This window comes from Vulpes lagopus, chromosome 15 (genome assembly GCF_018345385.1).
Source record: "Vulpes lagopus strain Blue_001 chromosome 15, ASM1834538v1, whole genome shotgun sequence".
In the NCBI taxonomy this organism is placed as follows: Eukaryota; Metazoa; Chordata; class Mammalia; order Carnivora; family Canidae; genus Vulpes; species Vulpes lagopus.
This window is the reverse complement of record NC_054838.1, coordinates 12,598,766-12,618,412: the sequence shown is the minus strand read 5'-3', so window position 1 is coordinate 12,618,412 and position 19,647 is coordinate 12,598,766. Positions and strand designations below refer to the sequence as shown.

General features: G+C 39.7%; 1 protein-coding gene and 1 long non-coding RNA gene across 3 annotated transcripts in view; both read left to right on the top strand.

The window, feature by feature from the left end:
- Window positions 1–129: 129 nt before the first annotated feature.
- Window positions 130–19,647, top strand: part of LOC121476476 — a 51,120-nt gene continuing 31,602 nt past the window's right edge. For both annotated transcript variants that reach the window (XR_005983954.1, XR_005983955.1), the window contains exons 1-2: window positions 130–264; window positions 2,889–2,935. This is a non-coding gene — a long non-coding RNA (uncharacterized LOC121476476). The remainder of the gene's footprint in view (window positions 265–2,888; window positions 2,936–19,647) is intronic.
- LOC121476474 (39S ribosomal protein L48, mitochondrial) lies at window positions 10,726–11,664 on the top strand. Its single transcript, XM_041730525.1, has one exon. The coding sequence runs from the start codon at window positions 10,786–10,788 to the stop codon at window positions 11,422–11,424; it is 639 nt and encodes a 212-aa protein (XP_041586459.1). The 5' UTR covers window positions 10,726–10,785; the 3' UTR covers window positions 11,425–11,664.

The window sequence follows — 19,647 nt, the reverse complement described above, 5'->3', positions numbered from 1 at the left end:
CCAGAGATATCGATAGACGCCCAACGCTTTCCCCGCCCTCAGAAGCTCCGGGGCCCCTGGGAAGTGGGCGGGGCCTCGGAAGAAGGAGGGGTTGAGGTTGGCGGGAAATCTGCGGCTGCAGGTTGCTGCGGGGGCGGCTGCTACGAATCACCCTTGTTGGATGCTCCGTGATCATTGCCTGGGCCCTTGCAGAGAGTCCCGCCAGCTCCTCAGCGGCCCGGCCGATCCACCTGGAATGGCTCGAGACCACGCCTGCGATTCCAGGTGACCCGGTGTGCCGCCGGACATCGCTCGCTCGGGGACCACGGAGATGGGGGCGGGGGGGGGCTGCAAGGATGAGGCTGCAAGGATGAGGCTGTGAGAAAGACCGCTGGGTGCCTCAGCGGTTCAGCGCCTGCCTTTGGCCCGGGGCGTGGTCCTGGAGTCCCGGGATCGAGTCCCGCGTCCGGCTCCCTGCATGGAGCCTGCTTCTCCCTCTGCCTGCGTCTCTGCCTCTATCTCTCTATCATGAATAAATAAATAAAATCTTAAAAATAAAGAAAGACCACAAAGTAGTGGTCCGTTTGTAGATGTCAGCCACACTCTTCGTCAAGCGTGCTGTTTGTGTACACGCTTTTCTTTCTACTGTGGAATCCTTTGCTCCGTTCCCCGGAGATAGCTTCTTCAAGGCCCCGTTGCCAGGGATCACCCGTTGTGATCCTCCCTGGTTTCCTCTACAGGACTTTGAACTCCACGAGGGCGCTCATGCCTTTCTATGGTCTCAAAACCATCCATGAGGCTTGGTTTTTTTTTTTATGTTTTTAAACGATTTTTTTTTTTTTTAATCTGGTAGCTTGGACCACTGAGAAAAACTGGCCGTTTTCTTCCGAAACACTGTTTTCTCTGTTGAGGATTTTTGGCAAGTCCCCAGATGAAAGACTTGATTTAGTACAGCTCTGCAAACCTCTGTCCGTTCACTTTATTTTTAAAAAGATTTTATTTATTTATTCATGAGAGACAGAGAGAGACACAGGCAGAGGGAGAAGCACGCGCGCCCCATGGGGATCCCGATGCGGGACTCGATCCCAAGACTCCGGGATCACACCCTGGGCCAAAGGCAGATGCTGTACCTCCGAGTCCCCCCAAGGTGCCCCACATCTGTCAGCTTAATATCTACTTCGCACCAATGATGATAATTTATTTTCTTTATAAAGTAGAAGAGGTAAGTACCTAGGTTCAGGTAAGTTAGGAGTTGAAAGGGTCCTTAGTGATCTAAACGTTGCGGTTGAAGGAACAGACTCAGATCACTTAAGTGATTTGCTCAAGTTCGGAGCAATTTCACAGTCTTTTTAAACCCCTCCCTTTTATATATATATATTTTTCCCTGATACACATTTTCCAGGCTAAATAGGACTTCCTAGTATCTGCATTATGAACACACGATGTTTTATTTTTTATTTTTTTATTTTTTTTCACACGATGTTTTATTTACCCAAGTCCCTATTGTTTGATATTTAGGTTCCCCCTACACACCCACTTGTTTATATGCTGTTTGATACATGTTTTTATACTCCTTTCCTTAGAATAAGTTCCTAAAAATTGCAGAATCAAATGAATTGGATCAAATGATTGGAATTTTTCTAAAGTCTATTAATAAAAAGTGCTAAATTGCCCTCCAGAAATGTTTTACTGGTTTATACTCTCCACAATAGTATATGAGCATCTCCTCCTCCTTAAACTCACCAATATTGGTTGTTGTCATTTTTCAAAATCACTGTTAATTTAGTAGATTAAATTATCCAGTTTAAATTAACTGTTCTTTTTTTCTAACACTCAGCATATGCCTAGTACATACTAAATGCTTAATAAATATTGTTTAATAAGTGTTGAATGATTACTCATTTAAAAAATTTTAGATAGTACAGGGGATGCCTGGGTGGCTCAGTGGTTGAGCGCCCAACTTCGGCCCAGGGCGTGATCCTGGGGACCCGGAATCGAGTCTCACATCGGGCTCCTTGCATGGAGCCTGCTTCTCCTTCTGCCTGTGTCTCTGCCTCTCTCTCTCTCTCTCTCTCTCTCTCTCTGTGTGTCTCTCATGAATAAATAAATAAAATCTTTAAAAAATAAAAATAAAAATTTTTATATAGTACATAACATTTTGACTATTCTACATATGTATATAGTCACTTGCTCCAAAAATATGTATAATGGGGGCACCTGGGTTGCTCAGTCCGTTAAGTATCCACTTCTTGATCTCAGCTCAAGTTTTGATCTCAGGAATTGTGAGTCCCTAGTTTTTACAAATAAAATCATACTGAACTGTTTTATAATACACTTAAGGTCATGCAGGGGCGCCCGGGTGGCCCAGTTGGTTAAGTATACGACTCTTGGTGTTGGCTTAGGTCATGATCTCAGGGTCATGAAATGGAGCCCCATATTGGCTACACGCTCAGTGGGAAGTGTACTTGAGATTCTCTCCCTCTCTCTCTCTCTCTCCTCCTCTGCTTCTTCCCATGCTTGTGCACATGTGAGCATGCTCTCTCTTAAATAAATCTTTAAAAAAGGTTATGGCCATGTTTTTGTGTTCTTAAGTAATGATATATATTATTATTTTTTAAATGATATATATTATTTTGAATAGTTGCATATTATTCCATTGTGTAGAAATACAGTAATTAACTTAGCTATGGGTGAGCCATTAGATTAATTCCAAGCCTTTGCTATCATAAAAATACTATAGTGAATATTCTTATACATACACATATTTTATGTACTTTCCTAATTGCCTTCTTATGATGAATTCATGGTAATAGAATTGCCCAGTCAAAGGGAACCTGCATTTATAATTATGATTGTAAATATGGCTAAATTACAAAAAAATTAAAAATTATATCGATTTTTTTCTACAGTGCCCGTGAGTTCCACTTTCGTTATGCCTTCACAAGCACTGAGTAGGGTGAGTACTTTTTACTTTTATCAAGTTGATAGAAAAAGAAAAAAAACTCTTTAGTTTTATTTGTATTTTTTGAGTACTAGCAAAAAAAATCTTTTCATGTACTTCTTGACTATTTATGTTGCTTTAGTGAATTGTCACTTAGCATGTAGCTATATGGGGGGGGGGGGGCTGCCTGAAAAACATCGCCTGTGGGAATGACAGTGGGGATGGTTTTCATGTGCCTTTTTGTTTTTGTAAAAAGAAAACCTTGGAAAGACTGAAAGAATACATTTTATATCTGGATTTTTACAAATAAAGATGGCTATTATAATGGAAAAAATAATTTTTTTCTCTATTTTTATTAGTCATTTTCTCATTGATTTTAGGAGTTCCCTTCCATTAGGAAGTTAACCCCTTGTTACCATGTTACTTTTCCGGAAGGAATCTGTTGAATACAAAGAAAAGAAACCCAATGAGGCTAAGTCAAGTAAAAGTTGGGGGGAGGGGCAACATGGGAATACTGTAAATATGTAACAGGGAATCAAATAAACACTCAAGGATAGGAATTTTTTATTTGCTGAGGTATTTCTAGTGTTAGAACAAAGCCTGAGACTGGATGGCTTAGCAGTTTAGGGCTGCCTTCAGCCCAGGGGTGGGCGGGTGGGGGTGGGTCTGGAGGGGGTGATCCTGGAGGCCTGGGATGGAGTCCCATGTCAGGCTCCTTGTGGGGAGCCTGCTTCTCCCTCTGCCTGTATTTCTGCCTCTCTCTCTCTCTGTGTCTTTCATGAATAAATAAATAAAATCTTAAAAAAAAAAAAAAAAAGAACAAAGCCTGGTATAATAATAGACACTCACTAAACATATGTTTAATGAAAGAATGATGAATCTCTTACTCTCAAACTTGCCCTTTTGATTATTATCTCCTAAGCAAATGTATGAGGCTTTGTGATACATTATTCATTAACAGTGATTGTCTAGACTCTTCGGAGTGGCTCTTGTCAAAGCTCCACTTATGAGCCATCAGAAGGGCCATTTGATTGTCCTTTTTGTTGAAACTGAAGTTCCTAAGCACTTACTGAAGTTTTTTATGACTTTGAGCTCCTCTCTGCATGTTTTGGGGATTTGGCTTAGGATACATCTTGGTCCTTACCCAAGAGCTGAAAAATTGATCAGTAAAGATATTTTGTAAGAAGACTACATCAGGAAATGTAGCACTACTTCTTCAATTTAAAGGCCATTGGCTAGTTTATATCAGACTTTTTAAGAACCAGATAAAAAGTAAATACTAAATAAAAGCCAAGTTGAAATTTTTTCCCTATGGGCATATAAATCTCAGTATGTTACTCTGTTTAGCAACTGTAATTGGTTCACTGTACAAGTGAGGTGTGTATGGTGCAATCTGCAAATAACTGATTATTTTCCCCCATATATTAAAACACACCGAGTGGATGGGGCACCTGAGTGGCTCAGTTGGTTGAGCATCCAACTCTTGATTTTGGCTTGGGTCATGGTTTTAGGGTTCTGAGATCAAGCCCAGAGTAGAGCTCTGTGCTGAGTGTGGAGCCTGTTGAAGATTCTTTCTCCCTCTCTCCCTCTCCCTTGACCCCTCTCTCACTCCCCCCAGGGCATGTGCCCTGGCACTCTCTCTCTTAAAAAACCAAAACCATGCCAGTGGAGTTAATAACTCCCTGCTCCTTGAATGAAACATGGCACAAATATCACAAGTACTAACTAGTCAATTCAACAGCCTCATACTAGTAATTGATAAATTCAGTATAATAATAAAATCTTTAGGAGTTATTTACCTCTTCCCTCCAGCTTGAACCTGCAATGATAAAAGGGGAATGGGTGACTTCCTTTCTGTGTCCCTACCTAAAATTTCTTTTTTAATACCCCTTCCCATTACCGACAACAAGTAGGTTGCCTTATTTCTCCCAAGTTGGAACAGAGGGAAGGGCAAGAGAGTTCTTAACATGGCTAATATAGTTCTGTAACTAAAGGTGGATGCTCTCTGAGCTTAACAGGTGTTTACAATTGACACTTGTTACTTTATGCGTTCTTTGAAAACACCTCTAGCCTCACCTTACACTGATGAGCAAATCCTGGCCATCTCTTGCTTGCCCTTGGGTAAATGTTCGCAATCTGGCAATAAGCTCGATGTCAGTAGCTAGCATCTGTGCTTTTGCCTCAAGCTTCTTTCTGTGGAAGTCTCTACTCTTCCACTTGACTCTTTCTTCAGTAGCCCATATCTGATCCAAATATCCACAGAGTGGCTTTGCCTTACATCTCTGGAAGTATGGATTTTAACCGAACTCAAAATTCACCTCTGCAGTTAGCTAGTCATCTTTGCTTGTCCAGATTCCCCTAAAATGTTGGCTCCATAAAAGCAGGGGATTTTCATGTGTTTCATTCACTGCTATAGTCACCTGTGCCTAGAATAGTACCTGTACTATAGCAACTGTAACTGGTTCACTGTACAAGTGAGATGTGCACTAATAAGTGCTCTGTAAGTATTGAATGAATGATTTCCTCAGATATGATCCTGACACTAATCCACTGTGGCCCTCAGAATCTCCAGCTCAAAGGGCCATATATCAAAGTTCCATTAAAGCCTCTCTGCCTGAGCATGAAGATGAGGAAAAGCAATGTCAACTGTTGCACACTAAAAACCCTCTCAAAATCTAAACTTCAACCTTTTTTGACTTAGAAGTCGTTAGACAAGTAAGAGTTGCAAAAGCAGTCCCCTCCCCCCCAATTTTTTCAATTTCCTCTTCTGGTGGTCTTCCACTTTACCATGGAATGTGGGAATAATTTATTTTCTTAGAGTCATAGACAAAAGTGAGATAAAGTCTCATTTTAACACCCTGCTACACACATAACAATTGCACCTATTTGTTTATATATTGTCTCCATCTATTAAATCATAATAGATGGATGACAGGACCTATATTTTATATATATATATATATATATATATATATATATACACATATATACACATATATATACACACACATATATATATGTATATATATAATGTGTTATACAAACCATGCTCAATATAGTTAAAAAAGTTAAGAATGAATAAAAGTACACTAGCACTAGTAGTAATAATTCCAAACATACTGCATACTACCAAAGGTTAATGTATAAAACTATCTTTCCAATACTCTTCTAATAAAAATCTTTAAATTTGGGAGTATTTTTTTCTATTTAAAAAAATTAATTGAAGTATAATTGACATATAATATTATATTAATTCCAGGTACAACATAGCTATTGGACAATTATATATGTCAGACAATTATGTACGTTACAAAATGCTTACCACAGTAAGTGTAGTCACCACCTATCCACCATACAAAGTTATTACAGTATTATTGACTGTATACCCTATGCTGTACTTTTTATCCCTGTGACTTATTTTGTAGCTAGAAGTTTGTATCTCTTAATTCCTAAATTTGGAAATATTTATAGCAAATTAGTATATGTTACTTTATGTTACTGTGCTAGATAGTCTCCATTGCCCCTAGATCTTCAGCTTTTATGGATTATATTAGCAATGTCACTTTCCCCTCTGGCTTCTGGTTGAGCTTAGCTGATAGAGGGCACTAGCAGGAGATCTGAAAGCAGTGGGAGAGGGATGCCTAGGTGGCTCAGTGCTTAAGTGTTTGCCTTCGACTCAGGGCGTGATCCTGGAGTTCTGAGATCGGGTCTCGCATCGGGCTTCCTGCATGGAGCCTGCTTCTCCCTCTCCCTGTGTCTCTACCTCTCTCTGTGTCTCTCATAAATAAATTAAATCTTTTTTTTTTTTTTTTAAAGCAGTGGGAGAAAGAGATCTGGGGGTATTTATTACCCTCCCTCTCTCCACCTTGGCCACAACTACTTGGCAGTGATACTATATCATCTCTTGCTATTTCCTTGCCCACATTCTGAGTATACTCTCTTCATTTGTGCCTTTTGAGTGTGCCATCTGTTTCCTGCTGGGACTCTGACTGATTCAATAATATTTAAAATTTTTACAGGGTACAGGAGGTATACAATACTTTTTTTTTTTAATGTGAGAAAAACTAAAAAAAAAAAAAAAAGTGAGAAAAACTTGTTTTCTTTTCCTGAAGTTGAGTTTATATTATACTTCTAAGAATGTTAGTATTGGTAGGTCTGAAGCAGCTGGAAAATAGAAACTAAGATTATGATGTATACCCTTCCCTGTTTTTTTACCTGCTCAAATATACAGGGGAAAAAAGCTTACCATTGGTTGTAAAATTATAAAGATTTTATATTTTTTTCCAATAATAAAAGGAATATGCATTTAATTAAACTTTTTCAAATGCAAACAGTATGAAACAAAATCCCTCATAATCCATTAGGTAGAGAAAAATCACTGTTAAAATTTTAGTGATTTTTTTCCCCTACAATATGTATCTAAAGAAAGGAGGACAATTACCCTGAGAATATATTTTCTAATATTTATAATATGCATATGTGTATTGTAGGTGTGGCTCTCATTCCGTAGAAATAAATACCGCATTTCTTTAGATCAACCTGAATCTAACTCTGAGCTCCCACCCTGCCATGCTGGTGGCAGGCAGCCATCAGTCTCAGTTACTGAGCATTTCCTCTCCACCTATGATTTTATGAAGTTTCTAGGGCCTTAGCTATTGTGGAAGTACGTGGCAATTATTGTTATTATTATTTAATGGTTTTATTTTTCATTTATTTGAGAGAGCGAAAGAGAGTACACGAGTTGGGGAGAGGGGCAGAGCGAGAGGGAGAAGCAGACTCCCCACCAAGCAGGGAGCCATGATTCTGAGATCATGACCTGAGCCACCCAGGCTCCCTGTACCTGGAAATTATTTAGTTGTCTGTCCACATTGATTTACTGTTGAGATTCCTGTTTATGCCATCTTCCCTCTGGCCAGATGACTCCAGTATTCCTTTACTACCCTTGGAACTCAAGAATCTAGAATCAAATGAGTGAATCTGGCAGCCCCAGCACCCAGGTGCAGCCTTCTCCTTTGAGGTTTTGCCACCATCCTGGGCTCTTTCACTGAGACAGAAGACTTAGCTGCTCACTCAACCTTTGGGCTTCAGACTTCTAAGTCTTGAGGAATCTCTCTTTCACCTCACTTTCAAAGGCATTCCTGTCTTTTTCCCTCCTTCTCATTCCAAAAGACAGTAAGAGCCCATGTTGTCTCTAAGCAGCTCTTACTTTTTGCCTCACAAAAATATGGGGGTCTGGATACCTGCTTGAACAGAGGCAAGGGGCAAGGGAATAGGAGAACATGTAGAATTAAAATCTTAACAAAATAATTATATCACAAAAATTTATATCAAATTATAAATGCTTATTTTTCCCCTGATTTTTTTATTTAAACATTATACCATAAACATTTCATGTCACATTTCATGCTTTTAAATGTCTGTGTAACTGTAGGATCCTCCATCATACAAACATATCATAATTTATTTAACTGACTTTTAACTGATAGCTCATTCTAAAGGCAACCTTATCTGTTCTACTACTACCTTTTTTATTTTTTCTAGTTATTCAGAAGCTAATATTCTCTTCTGGCAATAATTAAAGATTGGAATAGAACAATTGGAACTAATAGACATAATTTAGAAGGATGACAATTTAGAATCTTATCTAAACTCTATAATTTCCCTCCCTCAGTATTACCAAAAGTGAGGCCTGTACAAAAGCCATTGGCATACTTGAGTTGTTTAGAAATATTTTTTTTCAAGAAATGAAGCAATTATTACAGAATGTCATCTAGATAGTTGGGTAACAATGAATGTTACATGTCCATGGGAAAATTTCAACTTGGCTCTTATTAGAATTTATTTTCATTTAGTTCTAAAAAAATCTTAAACTAACAATCGCCTTTAAATTAGAGAAGTAGGCTACTTTTCTGGTCTGTGCTTTTTACTAAATACCCTTGTTGATCAATTTTGCAACTATTGGTTAAAAATTAGGGTGCACCCTGAGCAAAGTCCCTACATCATATACTTAGAGGAACTGAAAACCATTAACACCCCAAGAGACCAAATGTCTCTTCTGTTGGTCCACCAGTGAAGCTTTGACAGAAGAGCCTCTCCAAGTCCAGCCAATCACCTTCAACTCGCAGAGTCACCTATATACACATAGAAGAGAATGATGAAAATGAAAATTTCTGGAGTCAGATATTTTTCATTCATTCAATAAATATGTGTTGATCTTACTAAATGCTAAGCATTTTCACTAAGATACTAAAAATACCTCAGTAAACAGACAAAAATTCCAGAGGAAGAATAGGAGATGAAATCAGAGAGAAAATGGGATAGAGATTACAGACAGTATAGGGCTTTCAGATTACAGTAAAGATTTTGAGAGACATAAAAAGCTACTAGAGGGTTTTGAATACAGAAATATCATGACTAACATTTTATTTTTTTAAGTTTATTTCTAAGTAATCTCTACACCTACTGTGGGGCTCAAATTCATGACCAAGGGTCAAAGCTCTTCCAACTGAGCCAGCCAGATGCCCCATGACTGACATTTAAAAGATATTATCCTGACCCTTGTGTTGAGAACAGATTATAGGGGGTCAAGCAGGCTAACAAGATCAAGGCTCTTACAGTAATCCAAATGAGAGACAATAATGGCTTAGACCAGAGTTGTAATGCTGACATGGTAGGAAGTAATTGGATTCTGCATATATGTTGAAGGCAGAGCCAACAGTACTTTGCTAGTGGATTGGATGTAGCTTGTAAAAGAAGAGGTTTAGAAATGGCTGACGTTATTGACCTGAGCAAATGGAAGAATGGAGTTGCGATGAAGTGCAAGGAAGAAGAGATAGGAGGAGCAGGTTTTGGGGGGAAAGATGATGATGCAGTATGGTATATTTCAACTTTGGGATGTCTGTTACACATCTGAGTGGAGTTAAGTTTGTTGGCATATGAGTTGGAGTTCACTGGAGAGATGGAGGCTGCAGATTTAAAACTGGGAGTCACTAGGGCGCCTAGCTGACTCACTTGATAGAGCATGTGACTCTTGATCTTGGGGTTGTGTGTTGGAGCCCTACATTGGGTGTAGAGATTACTTAAAAATAAAATCTAAAATAAAATAAAATTGGGAGTCATCCTAGGGAAGATATTTAGAGCCATAGCCTGAAAAGCAGATACAAGAGTTCCAAGAATTGAACTGGGCACTCCAATATAAAGACAGAACTGGCTTTGTATTTGAGCTTAGCTATTTATAAATTCTGAGACCTTCAATGCTTTATTTCACCTCTCTGAACCTTTGTTTTGTTGTGGTTGCTTAAACCTATAAAATAGCAATAATATGGGGCAGCCCAGGTGGCTCAACGGTTTAGCACTACCTTCAGTCCAGGGCATGATCCTGGAGACCCAGGATCGAGTCCCAAGTCAGGCTCCCTGCATGGAGCCTCCTTCTCTCTCTGCCTGTGTTTCTGCCTCTCTCTCTCTCTCTGTATGTCTCTATGAATAAATGAATAAAATCTTAAATAAATAAAATAAACATTTTCAAAAGAGATTCAAGCAAAATTAAATATTTAGGAGGACTTCAAAAGGTAACAAGCTGAAAAAAAGTTCCTGGCTAAAAGTGTAACTTATTTTTCACAAGAGATCTACTCTTTAATCCCTATCACCTAATTTACCCAGCTCCCCTACTCCCCTCCCCTTTGGTAACCATCAGTTTGTTCTCTATAGTTAAGAGTCTATTTCTTGGTTGGCTGGCTCAGTTGGTAGAACATGCAACTCTTGATCTAGGGGTTGTGAGTTCAAGTACAATGTTGGGTATAAGGCTTAGTTATTTAAAAAAAAGAGTCTAGTTCAACTTAAACGGTTCCCGGCGGCAGCAACAAAGGATGAACGGAGCTCTGGGAAAGATGCTGTGTCTGAGGACCGATACCATTTTTAAGCAAGCCTTTTTTCTCTTAAGGCTCAGGACTTCAGGAGAAAATCCCATCTGTTCTGCAGGTGGCATTCTGCTGAATACCAGTCGGCACTACAAGTCAAAGCCTACCCATGGCATTGGAAGATACAAGCACCTAGTTAAAGCACAGGAGCCCAAGAAGAAGAAGGGAAAAGTAGAAGTGAGACCCATTAATTTGGGGACAGATTATGAATATGGAGTTTTAAACATTCACCTGACTGCATACGACATGGCCCTAGCAGAGAGTTATGCCCAATATGTTCACCACCTCTGCAACCATCTATCCATTAAAGTTGAGGAAAGTTATGCAATGCCCACCAAAACCATGGAAGTGTTGCGGCTGCAGGACCAAGGTAACAAAATGCTCCTGGACTCAGTTCTTACCACTCATGAACGAGTGGTTCAGATCAGTGGTCTGAGTGCTACATTTGCAGAGATTTTCTTGGAAATAATCCAAAGCAATCTTCCTGAAGGAGTCAGATTGTCAGTGAAGGAGCACACTGAAGAAGACTTCAAGGGAAGATTCAAAGCTCGGCCAGAACTGGAAGAACTGTTGGCCAAGTTGAACTAGCTCATTGCAGACCCTTTCATGTCAGGACTGGTGATGTTGAGTGCCAAGGGGAAGATCTTCCTGGGTGGTCAAAGTTAAGCAGAAGACACTGACCTTTAGATATCATAACTACCCATCCCCATTAGCCAAGAATGCTTCCTTTCTTGTATGGAGGAGTGCTTGCCAATTGTCACCACTTTCCTTTGAGCTAACCGAAGACATCCTTCATCTAATAAAAATCTGTAGCTGAAAAAAAAAAAAGAGTCTAGGGGTACCTGGGTGGCTCAGTCAGTTAAGTGTCTGCCTTTGGCTCAGGTCATGATCCTGGGGTCCTGGGATTGAGCCTCGAGTTGGGCTCCCTGCTCAGTGAGGAGTCTGCTTCTCCCTCTCCCTCTGCCCCTCTCTCACTCATTCTCTCTCGCTCGCTCACTCTCTCTCAAATAAATAAAATCTTTTTAAAAGTCTAAGTTTGTCTCTTTTCTTTGCTCATTTGTTTTTTAAATTCTACATATGGGTGAAATTATATATATTTATCTTTTACTGACTGACTTATTTTGCTTAGTATTATACTCTTTAGCTCCGTTCATGTTGCAAATGGTAAGGTTTCATTCTTTTTGATGGTTGAGTAATATTTCACTGTATATCTATACCACATCTCCATTCATTCATCAGTCAATGGACACTTGGGTCCAATGGAACTGGGTTTCCATGGTTTGGCTATTGTAAATAATACTGCAGTAAACATAGGAGTGAATGTATCCCTTTGAATTCATGTTTTTGTATTTTTTGGATAAATACCCAGTAGTGCAATTTTTTGCTGTATTATAGGGTAGTTCTGTATTTAATGTTTTGAGGAACTTCCAAACTGTCTTCTACAGTGGCTGCACCAGTTTGCATTCCCACCAGCAGTGTACAAGTTTCCTTTTTTTTCCACATCCTCACCAACAGTTGTTAATTCTTGTGTTTTTGATTTTAGCCTTTCTGACAAGTGTGAGGTGATAATCTCTTTGTGGTTTTATTTTATTTTATTTTATTTTATTTTATTTTAATTTTTATTTATGATAGTCACAGAGAGAGAGAGAGAGAGAGAGAGGCAGAGACACAGGCAGAGGGAGAAGCAGGCTCCATGCACCGGGAGCCCGACGGGGGATTCGATCCCGGGTCTCCAGGATTGCGCCCTGGGCCAAAGGCAGGCGCCAAACCGCTGCGCCACCCAGGGATCCCTCTCTTTGTGGTTTTAATTTGCAATTCCCTGATGATGAGTGATATTGAGCATCTTTTCATATGTCTGTTGGCCATCTGTAGGTCTTCTTTGGAGAAGTAAGTTATTATTATTTAGCTGCCAAGATCTATGAAACACAATAAGAGACTCCTTTAAAACTTTGGCATTCAGTATGGCTGACTGCTATAAAAGTAAACACGTGGTTAGTAAAGTTTGAAATAAGGATGTCCTTCTTAAACAGTTTTGAATAATCATTTGGTCTGGAAATTATTTCATCCTTTATAGGACGATATCTTATGATTTTCAAAATAAATGACCCCTTATTGTCCTAGCAAAATAAAATCCATTTTGATCTTGTTTTTATAGAAATCCACCCCGAGATTATTTGGGAAACCACTTTCTGTATTAAAAACAGACATTTCTTCCTTTAATAAGCCAAAGCCAGCATTTTTTAGTGTCAGGGTGACTTCAGCATTTCTTTTCCTTTGGCCTATTGCTGAGGTGGCAAGGGTAACCATTGAGAAACAAAAAAGCAAGACATTTTATTTGTTTTTTTTTTTTTTAAGGTTATTTATTTATTTATTCACGAGAGACACACAGAGAGAGAGAGGCAGAGACACAGGCAGAGGGAGAAGCAGGCTCCATGCAGGGAGCCCGACGTGGGACTCCATCCTGGGACTCTAGGATCACCCCCTGGGCTGGAAGGCAGATGCTTAACCACTGAATCACCTAAGCGTCCCAGCAAGACATTTTATGATGGAAAGAGCATTCTTATAAATAAGCCAAAATTTTTCATTTGTTAAATTTATTTTTCTTCCTTCATGACAAGAGAGAAAAAAATTCAATCCCTAATCTACCAGTAGGCAAATAATTCTTTAAATATTGGTCATGAAAAAAAAATATATTGGTCATGATAAAAGTAACATGCCCTTCACCTGGGTGGCTCCATTGGTTAAGCTTCTGCCTTCAACTCAGGTCGTGATCCCAGGGCCCTGGGATCAAGCCCTGTATCAGGCTCCCTGCTCAGTGGGAAGTCTGCTTCTCCCTCTGCCTCTTCCCCTGCTCATGTTCTCTCTCTCTTTCTTTCATTCATGCTTTCTCTCTCTCTCGCAAATAAAATCTTAAAAAGAAAAAAAAGTAACATGCCCTTTAAAACCAATGTTTTTTAGGGGTGCCTGGGTGGCTCAGGTCATGATCTCAAGGTCCTGGGATTAAGCCAGGGAGTCTGCTTGTTCCTCTGCCGCCCCCCCCCCCATTCTCTCTCTTTCTAATCAATAAAGTCTTAAAAAAAAAAACAAACATGTTTTCTAGAGTTGAAGTCCAGAGTTAGTGTGCAATTCCCTTCTCCGCTGCTAGGTGGCAATTAATGCCTTGGAGAGAAAAAAAGTGCACCCCACCCCCCTTCCCGCCCAGAAAGATACGTGCATTTTCTCTTCCTTAAGGTAAGAATTCTCTTAAGGATAATATTCTCTTTCCTGTTTTGTTTTGTCCAAGTGAATTTACATTCACCTTTTCCTTTAATTGTTAAGAATAACACATACAAATCTAAAGCTGACTACTATAGCTAGGGAAAAATAGATCATATCTTTTAAATTAAAGAGGGTGGTTTCCAAAAAGAGTGTATGTTCATGAGTGATATAGAGTAGGAAGTTGCTATAATTTCCCTGCAGCATTTTTTCTTTTTTCAATTTTACTAAAGAAAATTTCCTGTGAAAGGAATTATAACTGGCCCATGCCAGCTTTATGCCAAATGTAATATAATTAAATACAAAACAAAAATGAAGAAAGGAAGTAATTTTAAAGACCTAAAAGCAATTCCAGTGGGGTAAAGCTGCTTTTTCAGGTGAACTATAGGAAAAACAATAAAATAAGTCTTTATGAGAGTCACAGACTGGGAGACTATAAAAAACAATTTTTCTTCATACAACCTATTCAGATTTATCTATTCCTAGCAAAATTATTTAAAGACTACACATCGTTTCTGTGTATTTATAAATCTAGGAGTCTGGTCTACGTTCTTTAAAAATATGCTTACTCTTGTACAATGTTTTTGTGACTTTCGTTACCAAAGACTATATGTAATGGGTGTTTGCTACATAAAATTCAAAATATCAAATCCCTACTCAAAGAAGACTCTCAGTTTGGGTCTTAAACCAAAAAGACTCTCCCCAGGCTGAACTTAATGAAGCCTAACACCAAAAAGAAAAGCTGCTTCTGGCATTCTAGGCCTTCCCTGCATCCAGATGGCCTGTCTGTAGCCTAGCCAGAACCAAACCCTTCCTGCTGCCTTTTCTGCTGGCCTTGGATGACAGCCCCAGGCTACACCAGCTTCCATACCCTTTTAACTCTTCAGTGTCCAAGGTTTTTAAGGGATGGGACTTACGGTGTGAATTGTTTGAAAGAATATATCAAATTTTAAGCTTAAAGTTTAGTTTATAAAATATTTATCCACATCACCTTCTCCCCCTTCCCCTCCCATAGGCCTTCCTCCCAGAGTAGCTCCGCCAGCCAATTGGCATCAGAAGGGCACCGTTTGGAAGGGAGTGTGTGTGGGCAGCTTGCAGGTGAGGACACGGCTGCCAAGGCAGACCATGCGGTTTGTCCTGTGCCTACACCCAATACCTGACTTGTGCCTTTCCAGAGCATTTGTATATACACACAGCAGTTCTGCTGTTCAGGGTGTGGGTAACTTTAAAAAGTACTTTTAAAATAACCCGTTGACAAGACTTACGTTTAGCAAACAAGAATGCAAATATAGGAGATATAAAATGACCATGCGTGAACTTCTCTGAAGTAGTTGTGCCAGAAAAACAAATCTACTCTATGTTTTCAAAGGACCCTTGGAAATCTTACTAGTGGCAGCCATTGTTTTCATCATGGGTTTTCAAAGGTTTGTTTATATATGGGAATTTAACCAGAAGGTAATACACAAAGCAAACTTTACACTTGAAGGCAGTATTTCCCAATGGTTTTGCTTTTCTCCACATGGAGAGATGGTATTAACTGATTGGTAAGGGTGCTTCTAAGTTGGCCAGAGTGGGTATTTTTGCAAGAAAGCCTATGACTCTATCACTTTCCTTCTTATTTTTGAATCTCATTTCTTAGTTCTGTACTCACTATTATTTTATTATTATTATTATTATGCCCATTGGCAAGCTATTTCACTTTACGCAGAGTTGATTAGAGACCTGGGAAATCTAGGCCAACATAAAGTCCTGGTTTCCAGGCTAGACTACATGAACAAAGGGGGAAAAAAGGCAAAAGTGCTCGCCTTCACAAAGCTCTTAAAACAAAACCAAAAAGGTTTTATTCAAAGGAACCTAGAACCGTAGAGAATGGAGTTTAAAAACCGGAACCCATGGAAGGAAGAATGAAAGGATAAAAAACTTTGACAGCCCTGAGATGAAACGGAAGGATTTAAAAGAGTGAATACAAATATGTCTTGTGTACCCATTGATTTTCAGTGGTTAGCCTGGAGTGGTGGGTGTCTACTCCAAGCAATAGAACCTCTCTCAACAGCTGACGTAAAAGAGGTGCTCTGGCACCACTTCCCATTTGTGGCTTCAGAACTGAAACACTACCCTTGACCTTCTCCACCCACCTCACTGCGTTCAGGTCTTCACTCACCTGATCTCAGCTTCACCACTTACTTCTCTGCATTTGCCTGGCTCACAAATACACAAGGTTGTCTTTGGTGCCATGACCTGGTCTCCTTGCAAACAGGATGAGGAAAATTGGGACTCTCCATCCAGCCCTGTTGTCTCAGGCCACATTTGGTAACATTCTTCCCTGTTGGACCCAGGCCTCAGGATTATTCCTTCCATGAAAAAGTAAACCAGACAGGCATTTAGAAAACATCATGTCCTCAGGAGAACTCGGTTATCACTTACAGTTCAAAACATATTTCCAGAATATAGGCTGAGATCACCGACACCCATAAAGAGCAAAGGCCCATTATTTCTGGACATAAATGTCTTTTTCAGTTTTACACGTGTTACCTTACTAACAACTGATACCTGATGCATTATAATCGGATTTTCACAGAATGATAAAATAGTACTCCCCCTCTCCCCCCGGAAGTAAATGTTTGAAAAAAGATTTTGTGAAAGCAAAAAAGGGAACTAACAAATCTAGGTAGACATCAATTTTCCTTCTTAGAAAACCTGAAGAAAAAAACAAATTAAAGTGGAAGATGGTTTTATAATAAGTCATCTAATATTGGTTTCATGCTCTTTTTCTTTGAAGTGCTTTTTACTTCTGTGAAAAAAATTTGACTTCCCTTTCATTTTGAGGAGAGGGGCAAAAACTTGGGAGTATAATTCCCGTGTTCCAGTATACAAAGAAAATAGCTGGCATAGAAATGTTAAAAATTTATGAAAAACAATAGCTTTCTTTCCTAACTAAATGATTGCATTTTTCTTTACTTTTCCCTATCACCATGAGAGTGTCTGTGCATATATATGTATGTATGTATGTATGTATGTATGTAGGCGTCCTTGCATAAAACCCTTTGACCAAATTTCACAACTCTAGTCCTATGCTCATAAGAAGTCTTTATTTAGTTTCAGTCTTTCCAAATAAGCCTGCAAGTTCCTGACAGAGCAAATAGCAGTTTGGTCCTTTCTGTCCTCTGTCCCTTGAACCCCTGCTGCAACCTGGCTCAGTCTGCTCACCTAAAAAGGTGAAAGTAGACCCTATTTCTACAGAGTATTTTTGTTTTGACGCAGGGCGGCAGGGAGCCTTGGAGAGCTCCAGGCAGGCCCAGGAAGGAGATAGATTGGCCCCCGTCCAGTTCAGCTGGCTCACCAGAAGTTCAGCTTCCTTGTCCTCTCACAGACAGTCCCTTCCGCGGTGACCTTTGACTAGCTGGCGGGGCTTCAGGCCCTGACCCTGCTGCCTCTCTGCCTGCACTCTTCCTCTTCCCCACACTGTTGGTACTTCTTGGAAAAGGGGAAAAGTCCAAGGAAAAAGGGCTGGGGAGAGGAGGAAAAGTGCAAGTCCTGCCTTTGGAGGCTCTAAGGATTTTCTCCCCGTCCTTCATACAGGATATTGTCGATTTAAAAGGATGTCAACGGATGACATGCAGAATTTGCAAAAATATGAGACAAGTTAGCATTGCCTATGCATCAGCGTCATTTACAAGCCTCAGAAGAATATGCTAGCCCTTCTGCAAATATCCCCATTGTCTTTTTTTTTTTTTTTTAAGATTTTATTTATTGGGATCCCTGGATGGCTCAGTGGTTTTGGCGCCTGCCTTGGGCCCAGGGCATGATCCTGGAGTCCCAGGATCGAGTCCCGCATCAGGCTCTCTGCATGGAGTCTGCTTCTCCCTCTGCCTATGTCTTTTTCTGTGTCTCTCATGAATAAATAAATAAAATTTAAAAAATAAAGATTTTATTTATTTATTTGACAGAGAAAACACAAGCCGAAGGAGTGGCAGGCAGAGGGAGAGGTTAAAGCAAGCTCCTTGCAAAGCAGGAGCCCGATGCGGGGCTTGATCCCAGGACCCTGGGATCATGACCTGAGCTGTAGGCAGAAGTTTAACCAGCTGAGCCACCCAGGACCCCTCCCCCCATAGTCTTTTTTAAACTCCATATTTAATGGAACTTTTTTAAATGGGTTGCCTCCTTTTTGTAATTATTATTATCAGTAGTTCCATTGTATAGAAATAGATTCCAGGGAAAATTATTGGTCATACAGACAATGATCCAATAGCTAATAGAATTCAGTGTGAAAGCCTTTGAAAATGCAAATTATTTTTTTCACATTCATTTGATTAATTTTGAAAGAGACCCAAGTAATATGTAACACCTTCTATACCGTGTTTAAAATTTAAGAAAAAGTAAATAATATGGAGCAACAATTATAAAATTACCTTCATCATTATAAAAGTAAAGATTGGATGTATTTTCCTGATTTTTCTTCCTCTTTGATGACTTTAGTGCCAGTGGCTCAGTTGCATGCTTGGCATCTCTCCTCCCCCTAACTTTGTGCAAACAATGCCCTCCCTCATTTGGGGGTGTCTATTACCCTTTCATCTAGCCTGCTCTATTTACCTTCCAAAAGCTGGCATTCAGCTGAAACCAGAGGGAAAAAAATCTTTTCCCAGTTTGTTGGCGACTTGTTGAAGGCAATTGACTGCTTTTCAATAGAAAACATTTCCTTCCCCTATTGTGTCACCTCTACCCCTTAAAACACTTCATAAAGCTCTGGCTGAGCCCTCTCATGATTGCCAGAGCATGGCTTCCTTTACAAAAAAATACTTGGAAGCAACTGGTATTTTTTTTTTCTTAAAATTTTTATTTGAGAGAGAGAGCACATGCGCATGTAGGAGGGAGGGGCAGAGGAGAGGGAGAAGCAGGCTTCCCACAGAGCAGGGAGCCAGATGGACTCAGGGCTCAATCCCAGGACCCAGAGATCACACAACCAGAGCTGAAGGCAGATGCTTAACTGACTGAGCCACACAGGCACCCCCAACAACTGGTACTTTCTTAAAAAAAGAATCATTGATCTTTACCCATATGTATGCACAATAAAAGGCACAGAACTGGAAGGGGCTTCCCAATTTAATCCCAGCCATGAATTTTCCAAGAGGGAATTGAGGCCCAGAGAAGTAAGAATATTATTCAATTTCTAATATGAAGATTCCTTATTTTTTTCTGTACCGTGAATCACCTTGTTAGTCTGGTGAAGCCTATGGACTCCCTCTCAAAATAATGTTCTTAAGAGCATAAAATGAAGGGCACCTGGGAGGCTCAGTTGGTTGAATGCCCAACTCTTGATTTCCCTCTGGTAGTGACCTCAGGTCATGAGATAGAGCCCTGGGGGCTCCATGCTCAGTGGGTAGTCTGCTTGTAACTCTCCCTCTCACTCCTTCTTCCCTTCTCTCTGCTCATGCTCTCGTTCTCTCCCTCTAAAATAAATAAATAAATAAATAAATAAATAAATAAATAAATAAAGTCTGCTGGTTTTTTTTTTTAAGAACATAAAATGAAGTATGTGGAGTCAGACTCCTTCCTTAC

What these genes read in the sequence shown, in the direction of transcription:
- LOC121476474 (XM_041730525.1), top strand. Translation starts at nt 10,786, where the DNA reads ATGAACGGAGCTCTGGGAAAGATGCTGTGTCTGAGGACCGATACCATT.